At 54.1% G+C, this 25372-nt stretch overlaps 1 protein-coding gene across 6 annotated transcripts in view; it reads right to left on the bottom strand.

Moving 5' to 3' along the window:
• Positions 1-1215: 1215 nt before the first annotated feature.
• RGS3 (regulator of G protein signaling 3) overlaps positions 1216-25372 on the bottom strand; it is a 126769-nt gene continuing 102612 nt past the window's right edge. For 3 of the 6 annotated variants that reach the window (XM_060100678.1, XM_060100676.1, XM_060100675.1), the window contains exons 2-7: positions 17890-18864; positions 8337-8401; positions 4465-4566; positions 4056-4117; positions 3267-3433; positions 1216-2170 (exon numbers count right to left, since the gene is read on the bottom strand). In XM_060100678.1, the coding sequence (XP_059956661.1) occupies positions 1985-2170; positions 3267-3433; positions 4056-4117; positions 4465-4566; positions 8337-8401; positions 17890-18864 (1557 nt within the window). In that variant the 3' untranslated portion in view covers positions 1216-1984. Of the gene's footprint in view, positions 2171-3266; positions 3434-4055; positions 4118-4464; positions 4567-4665; positions 4885-8336; positions 8402-17889; positions 18865-25372 lie in introns of those variants that run through there. The other 3 variants (XM_060100674.1, XM_060100680.1, XM_060100679.1) reach the window with 3 other exon arrangements.

The following is a 25372-nucleotide window of genomic DNA, read 5'->3' on the forward strand; positions in this document are numbered from 1 at the left end:
GGCTCAATGGCCAGGTCCACTGCTAGGCCCTTGGTGCCTGGAAGAAGACCCAGCCCCACTCCTGGAGAAGCTCACACGCTGGTGCTAGGGGAAAAGGCTGTAACACCTATTAAGAACCTACTGTGTGCCTGGCCCCAGAGACCACCGTTTCTGATGCTCTCCTTCTACGGGGGGGAACCTGGGGCTGGCCTTGCTCAGGGAGACCAGCAAGGGAAGGCAGGGAGGAGAGTGGCTGCACAGCCCCATATCCTTTGCATCTCCAAGTCCCGGTGGGCAGACCTGAACCCAAAACCCCACGCAGGGAACAAGCTCCAAGGAGATGGGGCCCAGCCCCTCCTGTACCCACTCTGTCTGCCTTCAGCTAAGTCAGCCCAGCTGAGCCAGTCCCCGCCCCAGGCCACACCCTGGTCCCTGCCTCCGGACCCTGGCAGGTGGAACGTGTGGGCATCAGGGGCAGCTTTGCATCAGCTTGGCCGGGCTCTCTTCTACCCCTCTAAGTGAGGGGGTCCAGGGCCTCCTCTGAACTGTGGCTTCAAACAAGGCCTTTCCTAAATTTGTATCTCCTGTTAGGCACAGAGGGGCATGTCTCCCCCAGGGCCACAGAGGGACTCTCTGGGAACCCTACCCCCCATCCCGACCTCCCCAGCTCTTCCTCTGTCCCAAAGGCCTCCATGAGCCTGCCTGCCTGCAGCTGCCACCCTGCCTGAGATTCTGGCCCCATCCACCTCCACCAATCATCCCTGTGCTACCTGAAAGTTCCACTAGAATCTCAGGGTGTGGCAGGGCAGAGAAGTGAAGGAACTTGCTGAAGGTCACGGAGCCAGTTAGCAGCCCAGCTAGGACTCCATCCAGTAGCTGGTAGAGGACGGCAATCCAGAGAGCAGGCTTTGCAGCCAGGTGGGCTTAGGCTGAACCCTGTCTCTGCCACTTGCCAGCTGTGTGACCTTGGACAAGTCACCTTACCTGCCTGGGCTTCACCTGCCTCATGTGTAAAACGGGGATAACCCCCACCTCCCAGGCTCGCAGTGAAGATGAGATGGTAAGTAGAACAAGCCTGGCACAGCACCTGGCACAGAGGAGGCGGTTGTCAGGGATGGCAAGAGAGGAGGCAGGTGACGGCAAGAGAGGAGAAGAAGCTGGACTGACAGCCCACCCAGCAGCCGTCCCAGCCCCAGTCACCCTGGGAAGCCTTGAAACCAGGAACACACAGAAAGGGTCAAGAACAAAAAATAACACAGGGCTTTTATTTGCTCCTGAACTCGGCCGCTGTGTGGTCTGAGGGTGCCATGCTTTCCCAGAGGCCCCGGGGGACCCCTCACTCAGGGGTGCTGGATTTTGGTGTGAGGTCAGACTGCAGCCCCCGCCCCTCTGGGCCTTGTCAGTCCATCAGGCCCAGCTATCCGCCACTGGGGCTTGGGACCAGCAGATCCCCTGAAACTGGAAAATGGTGCCCACCTTCTCCGCAAGGTGGCTTTTCACAAGGCGTTGGTTAAAATATTGCACTTGTAAATCAGGAAAACTGATGAGGCAAAGGTTTCCTATTACAGGACGAGATGCCAAGCATCCAACTGCTGCTTAAATAAATAAAACTCAAGGAGGGGGTCTGAGCTGTGAGTCCGAGTGACCCCCCCCGGAGAGCCCCAGGGCCCAGGCCTCGGCCCCCTGCCCATCAGCCAGTTCTTTAAGGAACTTGGTCATTGCGAAGTCTGCGCAGCAGGAAGCAGCAGCTCCAGATCTGGCTCAGCCAGCGCCCCTAACCTGCCAGGGCCCTTGGGCCACCTCGTACCAGGGCAGTGGGGGCCCAGCGGGGCCAGTCCCTCTATTCCTCCTGTCTTGGTCCAGGCCTCTCATCCAAATGTCCGTCTGTCTGTCCGGACACAGCCTCTGGGGGCTCACTTGCCTCCTCTGTCGCAGGGGGTAGGGAGGCAGGTGGGGAGGGGCCCAGCCCGCCTGGTGTGAACGCTGAGCTCTACCCCAGTGGCCCCTAAAGCGGGGGACTCATCTTCTTCTGGTTAATGAGGTCCAGGTAGAGGTCCGAGCGGAGGAAGCGTGGGTATGAGTCCTTCTCCATGAGCCCGAAGATGCGCTTCTGCGCCAGATCGAAGCAGCCCCGCGTGACGCTCTGCAGGTTGTCCTTGGTGTGCTCCCGTGTGTACGAGTCCAGGTTTACCTGTGGAGGCCGAGGGTGACATGGTCAAGGCTGCCTGCAAGAAGCTGCTCCTAGGGGCCAGGGGCCGGGACAGGACCTGCCCAGCCTCTCACCCCCAAGCCCTTCTGCTCCACATCTTAAGGTTCAGAGGGGAGGCCCGCAGGTTAGCGGAATCAAGTCCTGGCTCGGTCACTTACTGTAGGGGTAGTAGAGTTTATAGGGCCCGAAATCACTGCCTCTAGGGTCAGGCTGCCCAAGTTCAAATCCAAGCAGTGCCGCATCTAGGTGTGTGACCTTATGCAAATCACTTAAGTGCTCTGAGCCTCAAACGTCTTATGTATAGGGTAGCATAATAGTACATTCCTCAGACTTCCCTGGTGGCGCAGTGGTTAAGAATCTGCCTGCCAATGCAAGGGACATGGGTTTGAGCCCTGGTCCAGGAAGATCCTACATGCCACGGAGCAACTAAGCCTGTGCACCACAACTACTGAAGCCTGTGTGTCCTAGAGCCCACGTGCCGCAACTACTGAGCCTACATGCTGCAACCACTCAAGCCCACGGGCCTAGAGCCCGTGCTCCGCAACAAGAGAAGCCACCGCAATAAGAAGCCCGTGCACCGCAACAAAGACCCAACGCAGCCAATAAATAAATAAATAAATAAAATTAATTTTAAAAATTAAAAAAAAATAGTACATTCCTCAAAGAGCTGTGAAAATTAAGCATGATCATCCATATTAAGCAGACACAGCTGGCACACAGGAAGCACTCAATACCTGTTAGGCTCTCTGACGCTGTCTCCTCATTTTTAAAATGAAAATAATATTAAAACTTATTTTACAAGTTGTCATGAGGGTTCAATATGAGCGCTCATACGTGAAGGGCTTAGCATGTGCCTGGCACCCAGCGGCACATCGACAGTGGCCATTTTTGTTATCAGTCAGGATTCTGTTCTTCCCGGGGCCCCAGCCTGCTTCCTCTTCAACCTGGCACATGGTCCCGAGAGTCACTCTGGTCCTTCCCCTTCCTGAGCTCCTCTTTGAGGCTTCCAGGCACCCCAATCACTGAGAGGCCACTGGGCATGGGGATGGGGGCCCGAGGGCCCAGCCCAAAGCCCTACCTCCTTGCATGCCTGGATCGCGATGTACTCAGCAAAGATCTTCTTGGCCTTGGCCGCCATCTTGGACTGTGACTTGACCTTCTTGAAGTCCTCGCATGCCAGCCAGAATTCCAGGTTCTCCTCACTAAACTCAGTGCGGAGGAAGGCTTGGAACACCGCTAGCCCATCTGTGAGGAGAGGCCCAGATCCTGGGGTGAGAGGCCAGACCAGCCCCTCCTGTCCTCAGGCCCCCCAGCTTACCCTCCTGGGGCCTTTCAGGTGCAGCTGCTGGGATCTTAGTAAACTGACCCACTCATGAGAGCCAGGAACCCTGGGATATGGTCCCACCACTGCCATTGCCTCTTTGTGGGCCCTGGCCAGGTCACTCCCCATCTGTGCCTCAGTTTCCTCATCTGTCAAATGGGGATCATCAGCCTTATTTCCTGGAGCCCGGTGAGGATCAGAGGGGTTCCCACCCACGAGATGGCAGGCGCATTTGGCCCAGTGTAAGCCCTCAGTACATGGAAATGTTTATTGTTATTCTGGGAATATGGGTCTGAGCACACAGGTCCCAACGGCCTCTGGCAGGCAGTGCCAGCTCCCATGGACAGGGAGGGGCTGGCAGCAGCCAGCTCCAAGGCCAGACCAAGGGCCTTGGCCTTTCCCAATGGTAGGGACACCTAACTGGGCCCAGGAAAGAGGGAAAGGTAACCTCTGCAGAGCCAGACGCACTCTCTGGGCCTGGGAGAGGAGGAAAGGAGGAGTGGGGAGAGACACAGGGAGGGAACAGGCCGGCTGGCCCCCACTTACATTTGTGGACCAGCAGCTTCTCCAAGGACTCGCCCCACTTGAGTGCTTCCTCTGAGGTGGGCCTGAGGGGTGAGGCAAGGGGCACAGTGAGGGAAGTGGGGTAGCTAGGGCTGGGTGACCTCTCTCAGCTGCCTTGGCCCACAAAGTAGCTTAGCCCGGTTGGGGAGCCCAGGAGGGGGCCGGCATCACTTCTATCCCCACCTCTGCCCCTCCCTGGTCATCCTTCCCAGGACAGCATCTCCCCATGAGGGCGGCTCATGCCGGGTACCAGGCTCCCTCTACGAGAGCCTCCATCGCCCCAGAGCTGGATCAAGCCAACAGCCTTCTCACTTAACCCCACTGCTAGCCCTGCTCCCACAGGGACCAGTGAGTGTCTGAGGGGGGCCCAGGGGGGCCAGAGAGGACTTACTTGAATGACTTCGTCACTTTGTCTGCCTTGCCCGCTGGCTGGGCCCCAGGGGATTCGTTCCGCCGCCTGAAGATGCCCAGCTTGTTCTTCATGTCCTTGGCTCTGGAGACAGAAGCAGAAAATGGGGTCGGTCAGCCTGGCACACTCGGCCGCTGCAAATTCAGGGTCGGGAGGGGGAAGGCTGGGGTGAGGGGCACCTACTCCTTCATGGTGTGCCTCCTCTGGAGGTTCCCGTTCCGAGTGAGGTACATGCCTCGGAGCATCGCTGTAGGGCCCCCCACCTTGTTGCCTGAGACCGTCTGCTGGGAGCACCCCAGGCTCCTGTTCCCAACCCGCGTCCCAGGCGGCAACGGTGTGGGCAGCAGCCGAGCGCTCGCCGAGATCCCAGCTGGAGGACTGGACTCCCAGGCACAGGCTGGGCTGGGACTCAGACAGGAGGAGCCAGGAAATGGGAGGGACCAGGACCGGAGCAGAAAAAAAAATATCCCTCCTGGCCAACCCTGAGAGGGAGCCTGTGAAAGGGGCATGTGTCTGTAAGGGGCGGCCTCTGGGGCCCGCCCAGGCAGGAAGCCAGACCCATTATTTGTGACTGGCCTCCCCGTTGCCATGGCAGCGCCCTGGGAAGGAGGAGAAAACAAGTCAGCAAATTGCTGGGAGGGAAGGCAGGAGGGAGGGGGAGGCTCTGCCCACCTGGGTGGCAGGACTGGCTATTTTTAACCAAGTACCATTTTTAGCCCTGCCATTCCCCCAGGCAGATTTCAGCCCTGGGCAAGCTGCTGGCAAGAAAGGGGTTAAGTGTCTCATGCTCATGTTTGCCTCCCCCTTGTCCCTAGACCCCTACTCTGGGCACCTCCTAGAGAATAGTTCCTGCCAGAAGACAGCTCAGCCTGTCATTGGCTTTGGATACATCCATCCATGAACATGCAGAATGTCCCACAAAGTTTCAGTAGTTTTAAGCTTGAATAACTTCAAAAGTACAAATCCTGTAAACTCTCAAAAACATCATTTGAAATGAATTAATTTTTTCCTGCATATTTAGTCTTATGACTTTTGAGTAATAATTTTTTGTTTTAATTTTTGATCTCTGTCCTTCTGATCACAGATGAAAAATGCTGACTTAACCAAAAATTAAATGCGTAAAATTAAAAATGTGTTATCAAAATCACAAAGCTAAATAAGTGTAAAAGAAATTTGAATAATTGAACTTTCAAATGTGTTTTATAAGTTGGGAGCATACTCCTGAAGTTATTCAAGCTTCAAAGGGCACTAAGACCTATGGGACACCCTGTTTAATGAAGGAAAGTGGTCCAGGGTGGAGGTTAAAAGCTACAGTGCTGCAGCAAGACAGTCTTGGGTTCAAATCCCAGCTCCAGCAGTTACCAACTGTGTGCCCTTGGTCAAGTTACCTAAGCTCTCTGAATGTCAAGTTTTCTCATCTGTTAAACACAGATGATAATAGTACCTACGATCTGCTGGGGTTGTTTTGAGGCAAGGAGAAAATGCACAGAAAGCTTTAGCACAGTGCCTGGGGCAAAAGCACTCAGGCTTAATTCATACTTGTCCTGAGGGTCTGGGACAGCTGATTAGAGATTGGGATCCTGCTCTAGCAGATTCCAAGCCAATGAGATAAGGCCAAGGAGTCCAGGGACTGGCAGCCCTCTGGTGAGGATCAAGGCCCTGGGAGAGCCCTGGCCTGGCTAGGAGTGAGAGAGCTTGGCTTCCTGGGGCACAGGGCTCCGTCTCAGAGCCCCTGCTCCTGGCCTGCTCCCAGGGAGCAGGAGAAGCTTGCCTGAGGTCCAGCCTGCAGGCTGCCACCATCCACCTGGGCTCCTTGCTGGCTCAGAGACCACTGTGTTTCTCTGTGGCTGGAGGAGGCTGAAGCCCCTGCCCAGACAAGCCTTTCCTCCCACATGCACAGCTGGGCAGACTCACAGCTGCAGGGCACAGCTGGAGAGGTCCTCGGAAGTCCCTGGTTGCCACACGGGCAACTCGAGAAAGGATGGCAGAGCTCAGAGGTGCCTCATGTGTCCCCATGTGGGCCCAGAGAGCAGAACAGGGACCCATAAGGGGAAGCTAAAGGAACACTTTCCTCCAGTCAGAGCCATGAAAAGATGGAATGAGTGCCCTCTGGGGAATGGACTCTTGTCACTAGAGGCTCAAAGGCTACTTAGCTGGGGTGCTGTGGACCTCCTTCAGGGTGTCCTGCACCAAGCTTAAAAATAACAGGCTCCATGGGAATTCCCTGGTGGTCCAGTGGTTAGGACTCCGTGCTTCCACTGCAGGGGGCCCGGGTTAGATCCCTGGTCAGGGAGCTAAGATCCCATAAGCAGTGCAGCGAGGCCCCAAAAATAATTAATTAATTAATTAATAATAACAGGCTCTGACTAAATAAATAAATAAAATTTAAAATATATGTATATTTATATATACTTTTAGAGCCAACATGCCAGGTTTCAGATCTCAACTCTACCACTTCCTTGCTTTGTGACCTTGGACAAGTAACTTAACCTCTTTCTGCCTCAGTTTACTCACTTGCAAAATAGAGTAAATAAGAAAAAAGAAATGTAAAATAAAAACTATGGTAAAGGTTAAATTAGATAATATATGTAATGCACACAGAATAGTGCCTAGCACCATAAACATGAGTTATTTTTATTATCATCCCAGATTCTAAGAGTCCTTGACTAAAGTTTTAAGAATGTGAACTTCAGGCAGTCAAAAGGCAGCGCCCACTTTGAAAGAAGGCTAGAGTGGGTGGAACAGGGCAGCTTCAGCACCCTGGATGTCCACCCTCTGCTGCCCTCCACTGCTCCACCCCTGGGAGCACCACCCCCGGCAGCTCTGATGCTGCCTGGACCCGATGGTTGGTGCAAAGAATTATTTTTGTTTGTGCATTTTACTTTCCGTAGAAAGTGTGACTGCTCCTGGCTGCAGAGTGAGAGAAGCCTACAGTTGCTGCAGGGAACTGGAGAGGGCAGGGGAAGCTGGGGAAAGAGTTTCTAGGGAGTGGACCCCAGCCAAGGTCGAGGTCAGGGAAGAAGGTTGCAGGAGGCATCTGGGAAGGACTCCTGTCCTCCACACCACCACCACCCCGGCCCAACTGGTGCATAATGGTGGGCACTACAGGACCTGGAGGGGGCGGGGTTCCCTCTGTGGGCCACCAGGTGCCTCACTGCCTCCTCCCATCCCTGCCCCCCCTCCCCGCAGTCTCCAGGGACGAGGTACAAAGAGACCCGAGAAGAAACCACTCACGCTCTGTTAATGAAGGAGCACCTCTAACAAACCTCCGAATCGAATCGAAAGTATTAATGGTCGCGGGAGCAGGGTAGCGGGGAGAGCGGGGTGGCCAGGAAGGTACCGGATCTGCTCTCCGAGCCAGCAGCGCCCCCTTCTGGCGATGCTCAAGACTGCTAGCACGCAAGAGCTCGAGAGGAGAAAGGGGAATCCCATGACCAGTCTAGTCTGGCAGCCCTTTCTCAGAGGGAGCAAAGAACTTGTCGTGGTCACTTGGCCGCTGCTTGGCTTAGCAGCTGGGCAGGGCCAGGGCAACCTGGTTGGTTGCTTCTGCTTGGTTCCCTGTGGCTTCCAGATACTAAATCAGCACCTTGCCTCACTCTGAGTGGATGCTGAGGGCAGTGCTGGGTGCTCCGGACCCTGGTGACCTTACCCTGGGGCCACTGCTAAGTCCCAAGATCCCGTTGTTCACGGGTGTCTGTCTGGGGCAGGACTGGGTTCAGCCCCTTCTCTCCGCCTCTACCCCTAGGCCACTGGGCATGGGGAATAAGCCAGAGGGCAGAGGACGAAGAGGGGTGCAGGGAGCCCCCCCCCGCCCCCGATCACTAGGGTGAGGACCAGGGATCTTTCCAACGTACAGGTTTTTGCTCTTTCTCTTCCGGGAGGCATCATCATCATCCCCAGCTGTGTCAGTCCCGCTCATCTGCAGAGAAAACACAGACACGTTGCAGTCTGGGTACCCCAGGGGCTGCTGCCTGAGCAAAGAGAGGCTCAGGGATCCAGCACCTCCTACAAACCACTCCCACCTCCATGCTCCCACCCCTTGAAGAACAGGGGAGGGAGGGAGACCCCGCTACAGGGAGCAGTCTGTTCATGGAGTGTGGCTGGCTTAGCAGAGCCTCCACCCAAAGGAGTCTCCTCCTGATACACGACTTGTGAGGGAGAAACCAGAAACACGGCATTCATGGCGGTAGGGCAGGCCAGAGAGGAAGCTTCAGTGAAGGTTCTACTGTGTGACTTAGCCAATTGCTGTCCCTCTCTGAGCCTCTAGTGCTTTTAATTTCAAAACGGAGATCATAATGACTAACCCACTCAGGATTCTGAGGTTTTAAAGAGACCTGGGAGTGGTCAGCAGTGTGTTAAGTAAATTATCACACAGGAGAGCACCTCTCTTGCCTTAAAGCTTTCCATGGTTCCCGAGTACCCTCTTGATAATGTCCAAACTCCCTGACATGACATGCAGGGTCTACCATCTTAGGATCTGGTCAGCAAGCTCCATAACAACCTCAGTTACAACTCCTTTGGTTATCTCTCTGGCCCCACCCCTACTCCAGCAACCTCCTCAAACTGCCCTCTAGCCAGAAGGAATGTCTTCACAGCCCGGTCCCCTCACCTTGTGTTTTGCACGTGCTATTCCTTCCATGGGGGATGCTTTTATGACTCTCCCACCTCCCTTTCCTCCTAAGACCCAGCCTCAGGAAAGACCTGACCTCGGGTAAGCTGCTTAAATGCCTCCTCACCTGGGAAGCCCTCGTTGGCCCCTAGACCAAGGGTGTGCCCCCTTCACCCCTTGTGAGGTCCCCACTCTAACCAACATGGCTTCTTCCAAATCTGTCTCCTCTACTGGACTGTGAGTTCCCCAGAGCAGGGCCTCTGTCTGCCTTCACCTCTGTCTAGGTCACCTTGACTGGGCCTGGTATACATGAGGAGCTCAAGAAGTACTTGTTAAATGAATGAATGAATCAAGAGAGAGGGAAAGCAGGCTGGGAATGATGTGTCTTGAAGGCCTCACTGCTTGACCCAAGGCCTGCAACTTTACTCCCCGGGGCTCCACTGAGCCCACCCCCACCTGCTTGCCTTTGCCTGTGCTGTGCCCCCTTCCTGGAACACTCTCTCCTCCTCTGCCCTGTCTCTACCTCCTCCCAGTCTGCTACTCCTCGCCTCATCCAGACCACTCCAGGCTCCCACCAGCTCTGCTGGGGCCGCCCGCCCTCTGTCGCCCTGCCTGTGTGTGCCCAGCCTCCTCCAGGGGAAACCAGGGCCTCCACAGTGCCACTCCGGAGCGGGAGCACAGGAAATGCTCTGAGATATTGGAGGAGGTAGAACTAAGGGTAGGCTGGGCTTGGACACTATGTCCTAAGATAACACAGAAGGCCCCCAGGTGTGAATCGCAGCTCGGACTCCTCATGAGCCATACCCTGGGCCTCAGTTTCCTCATTTGTAAAATAAAGAAGATGGGCTAAACCTTAAAATACTGCGCACTCAATCCTGGCAAGAAAAGTGGCCTTAATCCAGATATAGCCAGCAGGGGGAGCTACCAGCCTCAGTGGTGCAACCACCCGCGGGTGGATGGATGGATGAATGAATTATAGCTTCATTCATGGAGCTCATGCTATAGGCCAGACCTCAGAATGGGCATTATCCAGACACTATCTCATTACTCTTCAGAGTAAGTCCATAAAGTAAACAGAACCTCAGAGAAGTTAAGTCACCTGCCCAAGGATTTAAGTGACAGCTGGAATCCAGGTCTGTCTGAATTCAGGGCCTGTGTTTCTCTGCCAGAGGATGCTGCTAGTTAAATGCAGAGGATGGGGCACATTTTGAATGTCTTCAATGAAAGACTCAGGGGAAATGCTGCCTCTTTCCTGAGAACACTGTCCCACCAAGGTTGTAAACATGTGTGTACGTGCGCACACAGGCACACGCCCGTCTGTGGTGTGGGATTCCGGATCTACAGCTTGCAGCCAGGCCTGGGTATAGATCCTGCTGCCATTGACTTTGGAGACATTTCCTGGCCTCTCAGCTTCAGCTTCTTTAGCTCTAGCAGAAGCATGGTGATGGCCACCCAACCCGCTGTTGAGAGATTCACCAGGATAAAGTCTGGGCCCCCAGTGCCCAACCTGGAACACAGGGTGCCCTCAGTAATCGGGGACCGCCAGCATTCACAGCCCAGTGGACGCTGTCACTGTCACCCCACGCACACAGGTCACAGTTGTGCCGGGCTGGCTGGGCCGTGCCTGAAGCCCCCATCCGTGGGAAAGGGCCGCCAGCACTGGGCTTCCTCCCATTTAACCTCAGCTTCCGCACTTTATCGGCCCCACACAATGGGCCTGGGGACCACTCCCGCCCCGCCCGGCACCCCCAGCCTCTGCACTGCTGGGAAATGGGCTCTTCCTTCCACTGCTGGGAGGGGGTCATCTCCAGGGTCGGGCCCTCACCAATCAGCCTGACAGAGGGGCCAGGGAACTCTGGCCCTGGGAGTCGGCCCCCAAGCGGCTAGTGAAACCCACACACCAAGGGGTGCTGTGTGCCAGGAAGAGAAGAAACTGAGACAGAGAGTCGGGGTGCTGACTTCCAGCCTCAGACTGGCTCCCAAGTCTCCTGTCTCCAAGAGCTGCAGCCAGGCCTGCCCAGGGCCCAGCACGCAAAGGGGCCTCTCCTTCCCATCTGCTCCCCACTGCCTGCTCTGCTCTATGGCCCTCCCTGCTGAAAGGCGAATGGAGGCGAACCCAGAACCACTCAGCCCTCCCTTCACTCCAGACAGAAATCCCTGGGGCCTGCCCAGCTCCCCGGCCACCTCTAGGGACTGGAAGAATAATTATAATTCATATTGTAATTATAACTATAATAATAGTCAGGGTTAAGAGTTAAATGCTAAACTGCCTGGGTTTGAGGGGCTTCCCTGGTGGCGCAGTGGTTAAGAACCCGCCTGCCAACGCAGGGGTCACAGGTTCGAGCCCTGGTCCGGGAAGATCCCACATGCCGCGGAGCGACTGAGCCCGCAAGCTGCAACTACTGAGCCCGTGTGCCACAACTACTGAAGCCCACGTGCCTAGAGCCTGTGCTCTGCAACAAGAGAAACCACCGCAATGAGAAGACCCCACACCACAAAGAAGAGAAGCCCCCACTCGCCGCAACTAGAGAAAGCCCACGTGAAGCAACGAAGACCCAAGACACCCAAAGATAAAATAAATTTACTTTAAAAAACCATAATAATAAAAAACTAAACTGCCTGGATTTGAATCCTAGCTCAGTCACTTATTAGCTAATTGACCTTAGCCAAATTACATCCCTTCTCTGTGCCTCAGTTTCTTTATTTGTAAGATGAGGATAATAACTGGACCTACCTCATAGGGCTGTTATGAGGATTAATGAACACATGCGAAAGTGCCTGGTACTGGAAGTGCTCAATAACTATAAGCTATGGTGGTTATTGCTGTTATTTACTATATGCCAGGCAACATGCTAAAGTGCCATGTCATACTTTAATTTAACCTTCTCAACAATTCTAAGAGCTATTTGCTGTTATTTTCCCCGGTTTACAGCTGAGGAAACTGAGGCCCAGAGGAGTCCAGTAACTTGCCTGGGCTCTCTGAGCCGGACAGTAGCAGAGAATTTCAGATGTGGCTCCAGAGCCCACCCATGATTGAGGGCTTTTCTGTGAGCAGGGCCTCACCTGATTTCTCCTCTTGGTCCTGATCTGACTTCTGGGGCCACCTGGCCATGCCTGGCTGCTCTCTCTGACCCAGACTATCCTGGCAGACCCCAAGGAACCTTGTAGAAACGCTGGAGCTAAACTCTACACTTACTTGTTTAGACAGAGGAGATAGTCCTTTAGGCTTTTTAAAAATAGGAGGCTAGAAGGTATTATCACGTCTTGGAGCTGGAAGGCACCTCTTGTCTGACCTGCAGCCTAGGTGGTAAGCTTAGTGCAGCAGGGCTGGCACCCTCGGCTGACAGCCTCTGCCCAAGCCAGTTTCCTGCAGGAGGGGAGAAGGAAGCACAGCCAGGGAGGGGCCACAGCCTCTTCTCCTCACTGTCAAAGCATGACCCGTGATCCTGGGCCAAGCCAGGCCACGCTGGGGTGAAATTCAATGGCAGCGTCGTGGGCTGAGACACAGATACTCTTGGAGCTCCCCCGGCTCCCAGGCAAAGGACAGACACAGGCCCGTGGATCTGCTCTGCCAGACCTCCAGGGAGCAGCCGGCAAGGCGGGGGTCTGGCAGCAGAGGGCACTGTGAGACAACTCAAGCCAGCACAAGGGGCCAGCTTCAGGGGATGACCCGCGGGATAAGCCTGGGGGATCTTTTCCTCTCTAGACCTCGGGATCTTTTCCTCTCTAGCCCATCCATAAGATGATCGTGGACGAGTGGACCATCTCTCAGGTCTGTCTGGTTCAGACAGTCCTATACACAGCAGAAATCACTCAGCGTACCAGAGGCAGGAAGGACAGGTGAGGCGAGGAGTAACACAAGGACTGTCACCCCTGTGATAGACAGCATGCGCTCTATCTTAGCCACACAGCAGCACAATGACAGGCCCGAGGCCACGCCAGCTCTGTCTGGCCCTCCTGGGTCTCATTCTATCACAGGATCACTACTGTGGGCACAGAGCTGTCAACATGCTGCAATCTTCTTGAAGCCCTGGGACAACTCCGTGAAGACTCAGCATTCCCATTTTATAAGAGAAACTAAAGCTCAGAGAAAACAACGTAACTTGGCCTAGGTCCCAGGACCAGGAGGTGGAAACAGAGTTGAAACATGAATGCAGCCCGACTGACTCCACAGCCTGAAGACCTCACCCCTCTCCTCTTCACCTCTTGCCTGGAAACTGTGATCTGTTGGCATCCATGGACCACCCCATGGAAAGCCAGGCCCAAGCCAGGAAGATGGAAGTCAGGAAAACCCGTCGCCTCCCCCGGCTGCCATCCCCCCACACCCTGCCCCTCACCAGCAAGAGGTGTGCAGAGTCTGGGGTAGAGCCAGAGACAACTGGACAGGGTGAGGCCACTGTCCAGCTCCATCATCATGTGGCCTGGGACAAACCCTTCTCCCTAGGCCTCAGGCTCCCCGCTGTAAGATGAGTACAACTGGTCCCAGCTCGCGGCAGTGTTGTGAAGGCTAGAACGGGGAGCTGGAGGCACCTACTGAATGCTGGGAGAACCATTACTACTCTTGCTATCCTCCTCCCCCTCCTCCTCTTCATCACCATCATCAACACGATTCCCATTTATGGAGCACCTAGCAGGTGCTGAGTGCCAGGCACTGCCCTGAACACTTTACCTGAGTCAGGCTCTTTAATCTTCCCAGCAATGCTATGAAGGAGGTATCAATATTATTTCCTGATAATACCTATTTTACTGATGAGGAAACTGAGGGACAGAGAAGGGCAGGGACTTGCCCAAGGCCCACTGCCAGTGAGGGATGGAGGGAGACCAGGGTACCTGTCCAGCCTAGACTTCACTTCCCCCTGACAAGGGTTAGCTTCTTACTGAAGTTGGCTGTCTGGAGGGAGCAGGATATGAACGATGATGAGGGACTTGAGGCCTGGCAAGCAGAAGCCACGTGGAAGGGTAGCCACCAAGGGGCTAGTGGCAGCCTCTGAGGTCCCTGCCAGCTTAGTTACTCAAGCCCAAGAAAGGAAGCAACAGGCCAAAAGAGGGTGGGGGAGGGGAGGATGCCAGTGGGAACCTTCAGCACCCAAAGGAGGAAGCTGAGACAGGAGAGAGCTGGCCCAGGCCTGCTGGACTACCAGGTGGAAGTATCTGCCCCAAAATAGGAGCTGAGATCAACGGATATAGGGAACTAGAAATGTACATGAGAATGTGTGTGAATTTATCTGTCTATAAATATTTGTATTGGAGCAAGGGGGGCAGGGGACATAACTTGGAAGTGTCTGGTAGGGGCACTGAAATTGGGAGGCCCAAGGTAGGTGGCAAGCCCTTAGACTTCAGCCGTCCTCCAGAGGAGAGTGTCCAGGCCTGGTCTGAGTCAGCCTGAAGCCTCACCTTAGTAGGACAGAGTTCTGGACTCTTTCCTATAGAAGCTGCCTCAAGAAACGGCCTAAGATGGTGAAACTCAAACTATGGGGAACGTTCCAATCCCTGAGTGGCATGTTTAAAATGCAAGGTCTGGGACTTCCCTGGTGGTGCAGTGGTTAAGAATCTGCCTGCCAATGCAGGGGACACGGGTTCGAGCCCTGGTCCGGGAAGATCCCACATGCCGTGGAGCAACTAAGCCCGTGCGCCATGACGACTGAGCCTGCACTCTAGAGCCTGCGAGCCACAACTACTGAGCCTGTGTGCTGAAACTACTGAAGCCCAGGAGCCTAGAGCCTGTGCTCCGCAACAAGAGAAGCCACCACAGTGAGAAGCCTGTGCACCGCAACAAAGAGTAGCCCCCGCTTGCTGCAACTAGAGAAAGCCTGCGCGCAGCAACAAAGACCCAACACAACCGAAATAAATGAATAAACAAATATATTTAAAAAAAAAAGATCCTGCAAGCCTCGCAGTGTGGCCAAAAAAAAGAGAAAAAAATAATAAAAATAAAATGCAAGGTCTGGGCACCGCCCCCTGGAAATTCTGATTCCAGAAAATCTGATTCCAGATAGGGGGACTTAGAAATCTATATGTTAATAACCAATCCCCCAAAGAAGATATACAGATTGCCAACAAACACATGAAAGAATATTCAACATCACCAATCATTAGATAAATGCAAATCAAAACCACAATGAGGTATCACCTCACACCAGTCAGAATGGCCATCATCAAAAAATCTACAAACAATAAATGCTGGAAAGGGTGTGGAGAAAAGGGAACCCTGTTGTACTGCTGGTGGGAATGTAAACTGATAACAGCCACTATGGAGAACAGTATGGAGGTTCCTTAAAAAACTAAAAATAGAACTACCATATGACCCAGCAATCCCACTGCTGGGCATATACCCTGAGAAAACCATAATTCAGAAAGAGTCATGTACCACAATGTTCACTGCAGCTCTATTTACAATAGCCAGGACATGGAAGCAACCTAAGTGTCCATCGACAGATGAATGGATAAAGAAGATGTGGCACGTATATACAATGGAATATTACTCAGCAATAAAATGAAACGAAATTGAGTTATTTGTAGTGAGGTGGATGGACCTAGAGTCTGTCATACAGAGTGAAGTAAGTCAGAAAGAGAAAAACATATATGCTAACACATATATATGGAATCTAAAAAAAAAAAAAAAAAAAGGTCCTGAAGAACCTAGGGGCAGGACAGGAATTAAAGACACAGACGTAGAGAATGGACTTGAGGACACGGGGAAGGGGAAGGGTAGGCTGGGACGAAGTGAGAGAGTGGCATGGACGTATATACACTACCAAATGTAAAATCGATAGCTAGTGGGAAGCAGCCGCATAGCACAGGGAGATCAGCTCAGTGCTTTGTGACCACCTAGAGGGGTGGGATAGGGAGGGTGGGAGGGAGACGTAAGAGGGAGGAGATATGGGGATATATGTATATGTATAGCTGATTATAAAGCAGAAACTATCACACCATTGTAAAGCAATTATATTGCAATAAAGATGTTAAAAAATAAATAAATAGGGCCTCCCTGGTGGCGCAGTGGTTGAGAGTCCGCCTGCCGATGCAGGGGATACGGGTTCGTGCCCCGGTCTGGGAGGATCCCATATGCCGCGGAGCGGCTGGGCCCGTGGGCCATGGCCGCTGGGCCTGCGCGTCCGGAGCCTGTGCTCCGCAGCAGGGGAGGCCACAGCAGTGAGAGGCCCGCATACCACAAAAAATAAATAAATAAATAAATAAATAAATAAATAAATAAATAAATAACCTATTCCCCTGGTGATTTTGGAGCACATCAAAGTGCTTACAGATGAGGAAACAGATCCAGTCCCCATTCCTTTGGATTTAGTTCCAATTCCTGGACACAGAGTTTAAGGCCCTTTTCTGGAGGGCCCCAACCGGCCCTTCCAGCCCAGCCACCTTTCAGCAGAAGGTGTCCTCCCACATGCCCAGAGGCCTTATTGCTTGTGGCTGAGAAGCTAAAAAGGTTTCTGAGGCCATGTCCCAACTTGGTGGGGAAATGTGCTGGAATCCATTATTCATGTCTGCTATGGGTCTGGAGTCAGAAATGGCAGAATGAGTGCCACCCATCTACCATCCCTGCACTGTAGAAATCCCTTGTTCTAGCTAAACTGACTTCTACAGACAGTTTTGTCCAGGTCATGGTCTTTCACAGAATGCCTACCTCATCCTCTTTGTTTATTCTAAACCTGCCCAAACTTCAAGGCCAGACTGAAGAGCATCTTTTGCCAGAAGCCTTCCCTCGTGCCCCTAGGCCCTGGGGTCTCTCCTCCCTGAATCTGCACCTGCCTGGCCTCACAACAGTTGTCATAACAACACCTTGCACCACACTGGCTGTGAGCACCTCCACCGCATTCGCCTGGCACCTGCACGAATGTCATCAGGCACTGGGGTCTTTGGGTTCACCCTCAACCACCATGGGACGTGAGTGCTATTAATCTCTGCTTTTCAGAGAAGACACTAAGGCTCAGAAGAGCTGAGTGACTCACCCAAGGCCACACAGTCAGTAAGGGACAGAGCCCAGGCTCAAGCTGGCTAATGGGCTTCAAGGCCATGATGCAATCTTTTCACTGTTAGGCCACCTTCCGGGCCCACGCAGAAAAAGCATTCCTCACAGGCTGAGATCAGCCTCACACATTTCTGTGGACCCGGCTGTGGCACAGAGTACAGGGCCTGGCACACAGCAGGAAATCAATAAACACTTGTTCATCTATTTATAAATATTTGCAAGAGGCAAAGAGCACAGTGGTTAAGAGCTCCAGCCCTGGAGCCACATTCTAATTCTGATTCAGACCTTTATAAATTGTGCGACCTGGTGCAAATCAGATAACCTGTCAGTGCCTCAGTTTCCTCACAACAGTATCTACCTCACAGGGCTGTTGTGAGAATTAATGAGTTCCTGTAAATCGCTTAGAATAATGCCAGCACAGAGGAAATATGTGTTGTCATGCTTGTTGGCTGATAGATTTCTAGTCTGGCTAGGCCTGGACCAAGTGTAAATTATAACTATTTCTCCAGTTATGATGTTGGATCTTTTAGATCCAAATACACCTGCTTTACTTTCTGTGGGTTCCCCCAGTACAACAGAGCTGTAAGAATATCTGGAGTCAAAAAGTCTTGGGTTTAAGTCCAGGTTCTGCCTTCTTGGTCCCTCTGGCCCTCAGTTTTATCCTCTGTCAAATGGGTGGAAGGCTCATTGGAAGGCTGAGAGAAGAACAGAGGTGGGACAAAGCAAAGGCTCATTCCCTGCAGCTCCCGGATGCACGCTCCCTCCATCCCACCCTGTCATGGACCCACTCCCCCTCCACCCTTGGCCCCCTTACCTTCCTGTGTCCTGTGAAGAAGACGGAAAGGTGGTGCATTGAGCCACCATTGCGGCCCAGTTCCTTCTTGAGGGTGCGGGGCGAAGGCATGGCCCAGGTGGACGCAGTGCCCTCTCCATCTGAGCACTGCAAGGTAGTGTCGGAGGCGAAGCAGGGCCCGCGGGCCTCCTGCAGCAGGCTGCCCTCGCTGTGCGTCCGGCGCCGCAGCGAGTTCTGCACGCGGAGCGAGAGGCCTCCCTCCGCACCCTGACCCGTCTCAATCATGCTGCTGCGCTTGGCCTCACCACGCTCTCCATAGTTGTCATCACTCGTGTCCGCGTCCTCGTCCTCATCCTCCTCTCCCTCCTCGCCCTCCTCAGCCTCTTCTGCATCCTCCTCATCGCCCGAGCTGGCCCCCTCCGCCCCTGCCTTCTGACTGTAGGTGCTATCCAGACGGACCTCGGGGATCACAAAGTTCGGCCTGGAGGCCACCGGCAAGTCTCCTGTGGCTGCTGGTGGGTCCCCAGAGCTCGTGGTCTCCTTAGCAAGGGGCTCAGCTGCCAGGGGGTCCTGGCTCGGGGGCAGGTCTTGACGGGGCAGAAGGTCCTGGGCAGGGGGCTCCTGGATGTCAGGGAGGTCTTTGCTGATTAGAGGGTCTTGGCTGGGAGAGGGTTCTTGCCCAGCAGGAAGGTCCTGGCATGGAGAGAAGGCTGGGGCTGTAGGGTGTTCCTGGCATGGTGAAGAGTCCTGGCTTGGCAAGGGTTCCTGGCCCGGAGGGGACTCTTTGCAGGAAGGTGAGTCTTTGCTGGATGGTGATTCTGGGCCAGCAGAAGGTTCCTGGCTGGAAGAGGAGTCCTCTTTGGGTGGAAGGTCTTGTCCTGGAGGAGGATCCTGGCCACGAGAGGGGTCCTTGCTGGGTGAGGGGTCCTCGGCACCCGGCCCCTTCCTTTCCTCCAAGGGCATCTCCTTCTTCTCATCTGCCTCTGTCTTAAACATCTGTGAAATAAAGAGAAAATGAGGAAGGCTCACAAGTGGAGGCTACTGTGCACAAGCCAATGTCACAGAGATTGAAACAAAATCAAGCAGTGACCCAAACCCCACACTCTACACTGTGAAAGCCGAAGTGCCACATGGAAACCTGACAGTCCCTTTGGCGTAACTGAATATGGGCTCCCACCCTTATTTCCTTGCTGGAAACTTCTGCTCCATCAAAACATGGTTGGTCATTTACGGGAGAAGAGGGAGAGGTTAGCTACCATTATCTGGCTCCTACCATATGCCAGGGGCCATGGCAGATTAAACCCCTCTTAAGGGAAATGTCATGGTCCCTCTGTGAGTAAGTCACTCTGTGAATAAATGAGGAGCCAGACAGCCTTTGCCTTCATGGGCCAGAATCAAACCAAGCCCCAAGCCAGAGCAATCACCAAGTGGGAGAATCCTGGACCCAGACAAAGGATATCTTCTACCTGAACCAAAGGTTTTAAAAAACCTTAGTGAGTCATTCAAATTAGAACTTGCTCTGAATGTTTAGATCTTTCTGAAACTAATAAACTGGAATAAAACCAGAACTTCAAAATATTTGCTCACACCTGGACTAGACAGATGTCACAGACGCATGGAACCTCACTGAGGGATCATTCGCCCAGCGCTTTTGGAACGGTGTCGGGAGGAACCTCAGAAGTTCCACATACAAAAAAGGAAGCATTTCCTGCCTCACACACAACCTCACATACAACCCTCAGAACCCTTGGAGGTTTGGCTGGGTTCCTGCAGATTTCATTTGCAAAGGGAAAAAATGGCGCCCTTGATGGAGTGTGAAAAGCAGCTACCTCACAGGAAGACTGGGGCTCAGAGGGAGTCGGGTGTCTCAGTGTTACAGCCACACGGGAAAGTCGGTCAGGCCTGGGCTAGGTGGGGTCCCTCATCACAGTTAAGGACTTGGAATGCTGGACCTAGAACTACTCAGAGCCCGGGTTTCGCCTATGAAGAGCCCACAGCACCCAGAGCTAACGAAAGAGAAAGATGCCACACACCCCTGGGAACTATACAGTTACGCACGCACGCGTGCGCATGCGCACACACGTAGAGGTGGAAAATTTCAGGGCTAAATACCTCAGCACATAGGTTAAGAGGTCTTACTGTGACCACAAATGTCCATTTGATGGATGAGGAAGATGAGCCCAGAGAGCAGCGACCTATGCACCACTGCACAGCTGCCAGAGACTGAAAGGCTATGCCTGCAGCTGGGAATTCTTTTAAGCCCTGGACCAGCCAGGCTTCACATCTGGGAATAAGTGGCCCAGCCACAGGTCGGGGCAGCTGCAGGGTGCTGCACACACGTGTCAGAGGTCACAGTGGCGTCTGGAAGCACCAGAGCAGATGTGAAAGCCTGGTGCAGGTAAGAGCACCGCCTGGGAGGATGACAGTGAAAGGTTCTGCCCATCCACCACCCTGGGCAGTAGGGTGCAGAGAGAGTTGCTGAGCCAGGAGGGGAAGCCTCAGAGGACTCTAGGACCATCTGGCCAGGGTCTGGTTCCCAGGCACAGCCAAAGACAGGTGCCCACTCACCAGGAGGATTCCTGCCCTGGAAATCCTGCCTGCAGCTCCAGGATGAAGACAGCTCCACCCGGGAATCCCTTGGATCTCATTGCCTCAGACCCTGGAACTTCAGCGAGCCCAAATCTCCACAGCACAGATGGGGAGGCTGAGGCCCAGAAAGGAGCAGGGGCCAATCTAGAACCACACAACGGGGTCAGGATAAGCCAGTCACTAAACCCTCTGGGCCTCAGGCTCTCCACCTATGAAATGGGATAACCAATGTACCCAAGTGACACACCAGGAGAGGAGACTATAAAAAGTCCAAAGCTCTGAAATGGGATGATGGTGGTGGTAGTCATGGTGATTAAAACAATGGTCACAAACCTCAAACAGTGACACAGCTTTCCCATGGACCCCTGGAAGCAAACTGTCAAACTCCAGGAATCTCATCTGGGAGCCTTAGTTTGTTCTCAGGGGGTCAGAGAGACCCTCCACTGCACTGACAGGAAGACAGAGGGCCCAGCCTGGACAGTGACCTAGGGATTTGCCCCAAGGCGTCCATAAACCCAAGGCTAAAAACAAACAAACAAACAAAAAACCCAGGGCTAAGCTGGGGTTAAAGCCTGGCCTCTGGCTCCTTCTTCCCAAGCCCACTTTGGATCTCAGTCCCCAGAGCAGCCCAGTCCACCCCCCCCCCACCCCGCCGTCTCCCACCCACCAAGGAGCCTTCTCCCTCAAGAAAAACAAACTTCTGCAGCCAGCTCCCTGGTGCCCTACATTCTCTCACCTCCCCGACCCCCGCCAGACCCCTCCCTCTGGAAGGATGGACTAAGGAAGCAGCAATTGGTGCCCTCGGGGCCTGGCACTGGGCCCTGAGAGGGGAGCAGGCTGCACTTCCCCTTTCCTGGGGGGCGGTGGGGGGGGCTCGGGCCTGTACCAGCAGTGACTGCGCTGAGCCTGCCTCCCCGCCCCTAGGGAAAGTGCAGCAACAGACCCAAAACCAGAAATGCAAGTCAGCCTGCCTCTGCCAATCCTGCCCTAAAGCGAGGCCAAGCCAAACAAAGCCAGGAGGGTAAGTGCCTCTGTCCCCAGGGACTCCGAGAAACCACCCAGGACCAAGGGCTCTCGGAGCGCCTGGCCGTTCCTGCTCAGACTGCCCGAGGTGGACTTTGGTTTTGATTCCAGGGTGTCATTTCCCAGCCGTGCAAGAAAATGGCCAAGCCTCCCGACTTCTCCGAGCCCAGCCCTGTTTCCTTACCTGGAACAGAGCCATGATATCACAGCAGACTCACAGGACTAAGTTAGTGTTCTTCACAGGGCCCAGCCCCAGAGAAGCATCTGATAAAGTAGGAGCTATTATTAGTCTAGGCTTATCTTAGAGATAGGGAAACTGAGGTCCCAGGGGCTAAGGAAATTACCTAAGAAATCTGAGGCTGGTTCAGTATTAGAACTCCTGCCTCCCGGCCAACGGTCTCTCCCCACTTCCTTGGACCCTTACACACAACGGTTTGGGGCCACAGGGGTCTAGAGGGAGGGGAGCAGGCTGTGAGCACTGCTGGAGGCCCCTCCCCCAGGCCCATCTGCCACAGGGCGGACACTGGCAAACAAGGACCAGAGCTCATTGGTTCCATCCTGTGCTCCTGGACAGGGCTTGTGTGAGCACCTGAGCCGGTGTGGTCAGGCCTGTGTTCCTGGGAAAGCTAGGGCGGCATCGGGTACCTGGGGTGGGGGGGAAGGGGCCTCTGAAACCTTGGGGGAGAGGGTGGCAAGTGGGAGAATTAGGAAAGGAAAAGAAATAAAGATGAGAGCCATAGTACAGAATGGATGCTGGGCGTGGGATCGTCCTGTGAGCAAGGGAATGGCACAGGCAGAGCCGCACTACGCGAAACTGCCCTGGGTGGTGTGAGCAGGACCACCTGGGTGGTGTGAGCAGGTGTGGCGCGAGGACTGGGACATGGCATGCATACACGCAGTCATTCATTCTCCAAGTACCGAGTTAGGCCCTGGGGTGGGGATGGGGACAGCAGAGGACGTCAGACACAGTCCCTGCCCTCAGCTGAGCAGAAAAACAGAGGTTAGACAATTAGTCTTAATGAGTGTGGTGAGTGCTCTCATGGAGAAAGTGCAGGCAGCTGGGGACACCCAGTTAGGCAGCTGTTACAGCAGCTTGGAGTGACAAGAATCCAGCCAAGGCGCCCCAGAGACCAGCCTGCTGGCCCAGGGCCCTGGGTCCGAGCGCTCCATGCAGCTGCCCCTCTTCTGCGGGGAGTGTGTGTCTCTCCCATCCATCACTTCTTTGGCTTAGCTGGACCAGGGCTAATTCTGTGCATGTCTCGCCTGCTAGAAGCACTCAGGAAATGAACCTGGCCCTCTAAGTGGAGCCTCTGTTTATGACTTAATCAAATCCTCTCCCCAGTCCAAGCCAGGGCTCAGAACGGGCTGGGGAAGGGTGACAGGTGTGACATCCAGAGGCCTGCTCACACCAGCTACGTCCCCTGGGCCCTAGACCCCCACCTGCTATTGGGGTTGAGGGTGGTGGCGGACTGCTGGAAATAACTTGCCCAGTGTCACACAACTACTAAGCGTGGAGCCGGGTCGGCTGACCCCAGAGTCAACCTGCAGCTCGCACTCTGAGATGACTCATCACATCTACCACAGATGCTGCGTTCCTCATCTGCCCTCAGAAACCACTTCCTGCACGGGGCTGGGCTGGGCTGGGCTGGGCTGGGCTGGTGGAGGTCAGGGGGTGGGGGGTGAACTGGGGTTGCCCTCCATCTCAGGGTGGCCCTTACAAAGGATTTTTGGAAAGAGACCTGGACATAATGCCGGAAGATCTGGGCTGGAATCCTGACCCCGTCATTTGCTAGCTATGTGATCCCAGACTATCACTTCTGGGGACCAAGCCTGAGAAAGGACAGGAAAGTGCTCTGTGAAATGGAAAGTCGTTGGAGAAAGGGAGAGGCTACTAGAATTCCCACGTGGCCATTTGACCTCCAGGCTTGCCTTTTGAGACGGGGTTGCTCCTTCAAGTTTGGCATACCTCTGGGTCTCTGGCTCGATGCCGGCTTCCAGGGACCCCAGTCCAACTCCTCAGGCCTGGCTTCTTGACACCCAGAAGCTGAAGCCACCGCCCTGCCACAGGGGCCTCCAGGCTGTCCTCCTTCCCTGCCCCCACTGCAGCAAGTTTGGCAAAGTCCAGGAGAAAGGAGGCATCACCTGACAGTGGGGAGAGCTCTGGATACTGACCCCCACGTCACACTTACTGGCTAGATGACCTCGGGGGTAACCTCTCTGGGCCCCAGTTTCCTTAGCCATAACACAGGATGCTGTGCGAGGAGTGACGTACACCCAGAGCTCGGCACCGTGCTGGTACACAAGCACTCCACAGGCGGCAGCCGCAACCACCGCAGCACGGCCCGCTTTGACATTTCCTCCCCTGGCTTTCCTCCGCCTAGCCGATGACCCCCCTTCTCCACTGCATCGCGGGCCTCTCGGCCTGTGTCCTGTTCACTGGAACCTGCTCCAGCACCCCCTCTCTCACCTCAGGCCCGCATGCTCCCTCGAGCACTCATCCACTCCCCAGGCAACAAGGACCATCTGTACCATCTGGTCATGGACAACACCCAGTCCCCGCTGCCAGCCCAGACCTGTCCTTTCTCAGAATGTTCTAGGCTCTGTGGATACAAGAATAAGAAAGACATGATCCCTGTCCTGATGGAGCTTATGGGCTGGAGAGGAAGGCCTGGCAAGAACCAAGTCATCACCCACAGAAACAGTTTGAAAAACACTGATCCATAGTGAAGGAAAACTGTAAGGTCGCGTGAGAGAATAAAGGGGCGTGTGGGAAGGGCCACCCTGTGGAAGGACACTGAGGCTAAAATCTGCTCAGTGGGCAGGGGCGAGCTCAGGAGGGAGCAAACAGCACAGGCAGAGGTCCCGAGCCCAGAAGGCGAGCACCCTGGGGGACAGAGAGGACACCCGTGTGGCTGGAGCCCAGGCACGGACATGGATACCTCCTTCCAGATATCCCACCAGTGCTCCCAAGTCAATGGAGCCCAAACTGAACTCCTGACCTTCCCCCAAGTCCATTCCTCCTCTCGGAGTCTCTGTATCAATGATGCCACCGCCTGCCCGAACCAGAGACCTGGGTGTCATTCTCTCTTCACTGCCACCCCACGGCTGATCACCAAATCCTCCTTGATGGTCTCCCGTAAAATCTAAAGAATCTTTCCACTGGGGGAGGTTATGTGTGCGCAGGGACAGGAAGTATTGGGAACTCTCTGTACTTTCCTCTTAATTCCTAAAACTACTCTGAACAATAAAGTTGATTAAAAAGAAAGAAAAGAATCCACTCTCACCGTCTCCACTTACCACCACCTGCCTCAAGACCACGACATCTAGCACTGGGATTGATGCTGACCTCCCAGCCGTGGTCCACGCCCCACTGCTCCTTCTCTGTGCCCTGTCAGAGGAGGCTTCTAAATGCAAATCTGACCCTGTCACTCCTCGGCTTAAAACCTTGACGTGGCTCCCCAGTGCCCTCCAGATAAAGCCCAAATTCTGTAGCCCTGGAAGACGCTGGGCTTTGTCTCTCCCTCTGGCCTCACCTCTCCCCACTCCCCATTTTACGTGTTGATGATGCATGAATGAATCAATGGATGGACGAATGAATGGGCAATCCAATAAACTTCACAGACCATCTAGATTCTTATCACTCAGAGTGGGACGTGTGAAGCAGCAGCAGCAGCAGTCCTATGAAATACAGAATCTCAGGCCTCAGTCCACACTTACTGGATCAGAGCCCACATTTAACCAGGATCCCAGGTGATTCATTTGCATATTAAAGTTGGCAAAGTACTGATCCAGACTATCGGTTCTCAACAGAGAGATATACTTTAGAGTCACCTGTGGAACATTTAAAAAATATCTATACCTGGGCCCAGTGCCAGACCTACTGGATAAGAGT

This window comes from Mesoplodon densirostris, chromosome 6 (assembly GCF_025265405.1).
Source record: "Mesoplodon densirostris isolate mMesDen1 chromosome 6, mMesDen1 primary haplotype, whole genome shotgun sequence".
In the NCBI taxonomy this organism is placed as follows: domain Eukaryota; kingdom Metazoa; phylum Chordata; class Mammalia; order Artiodactyla; family Ziphiidae; genus Mesoplodon; species Mesoplodon densirostris.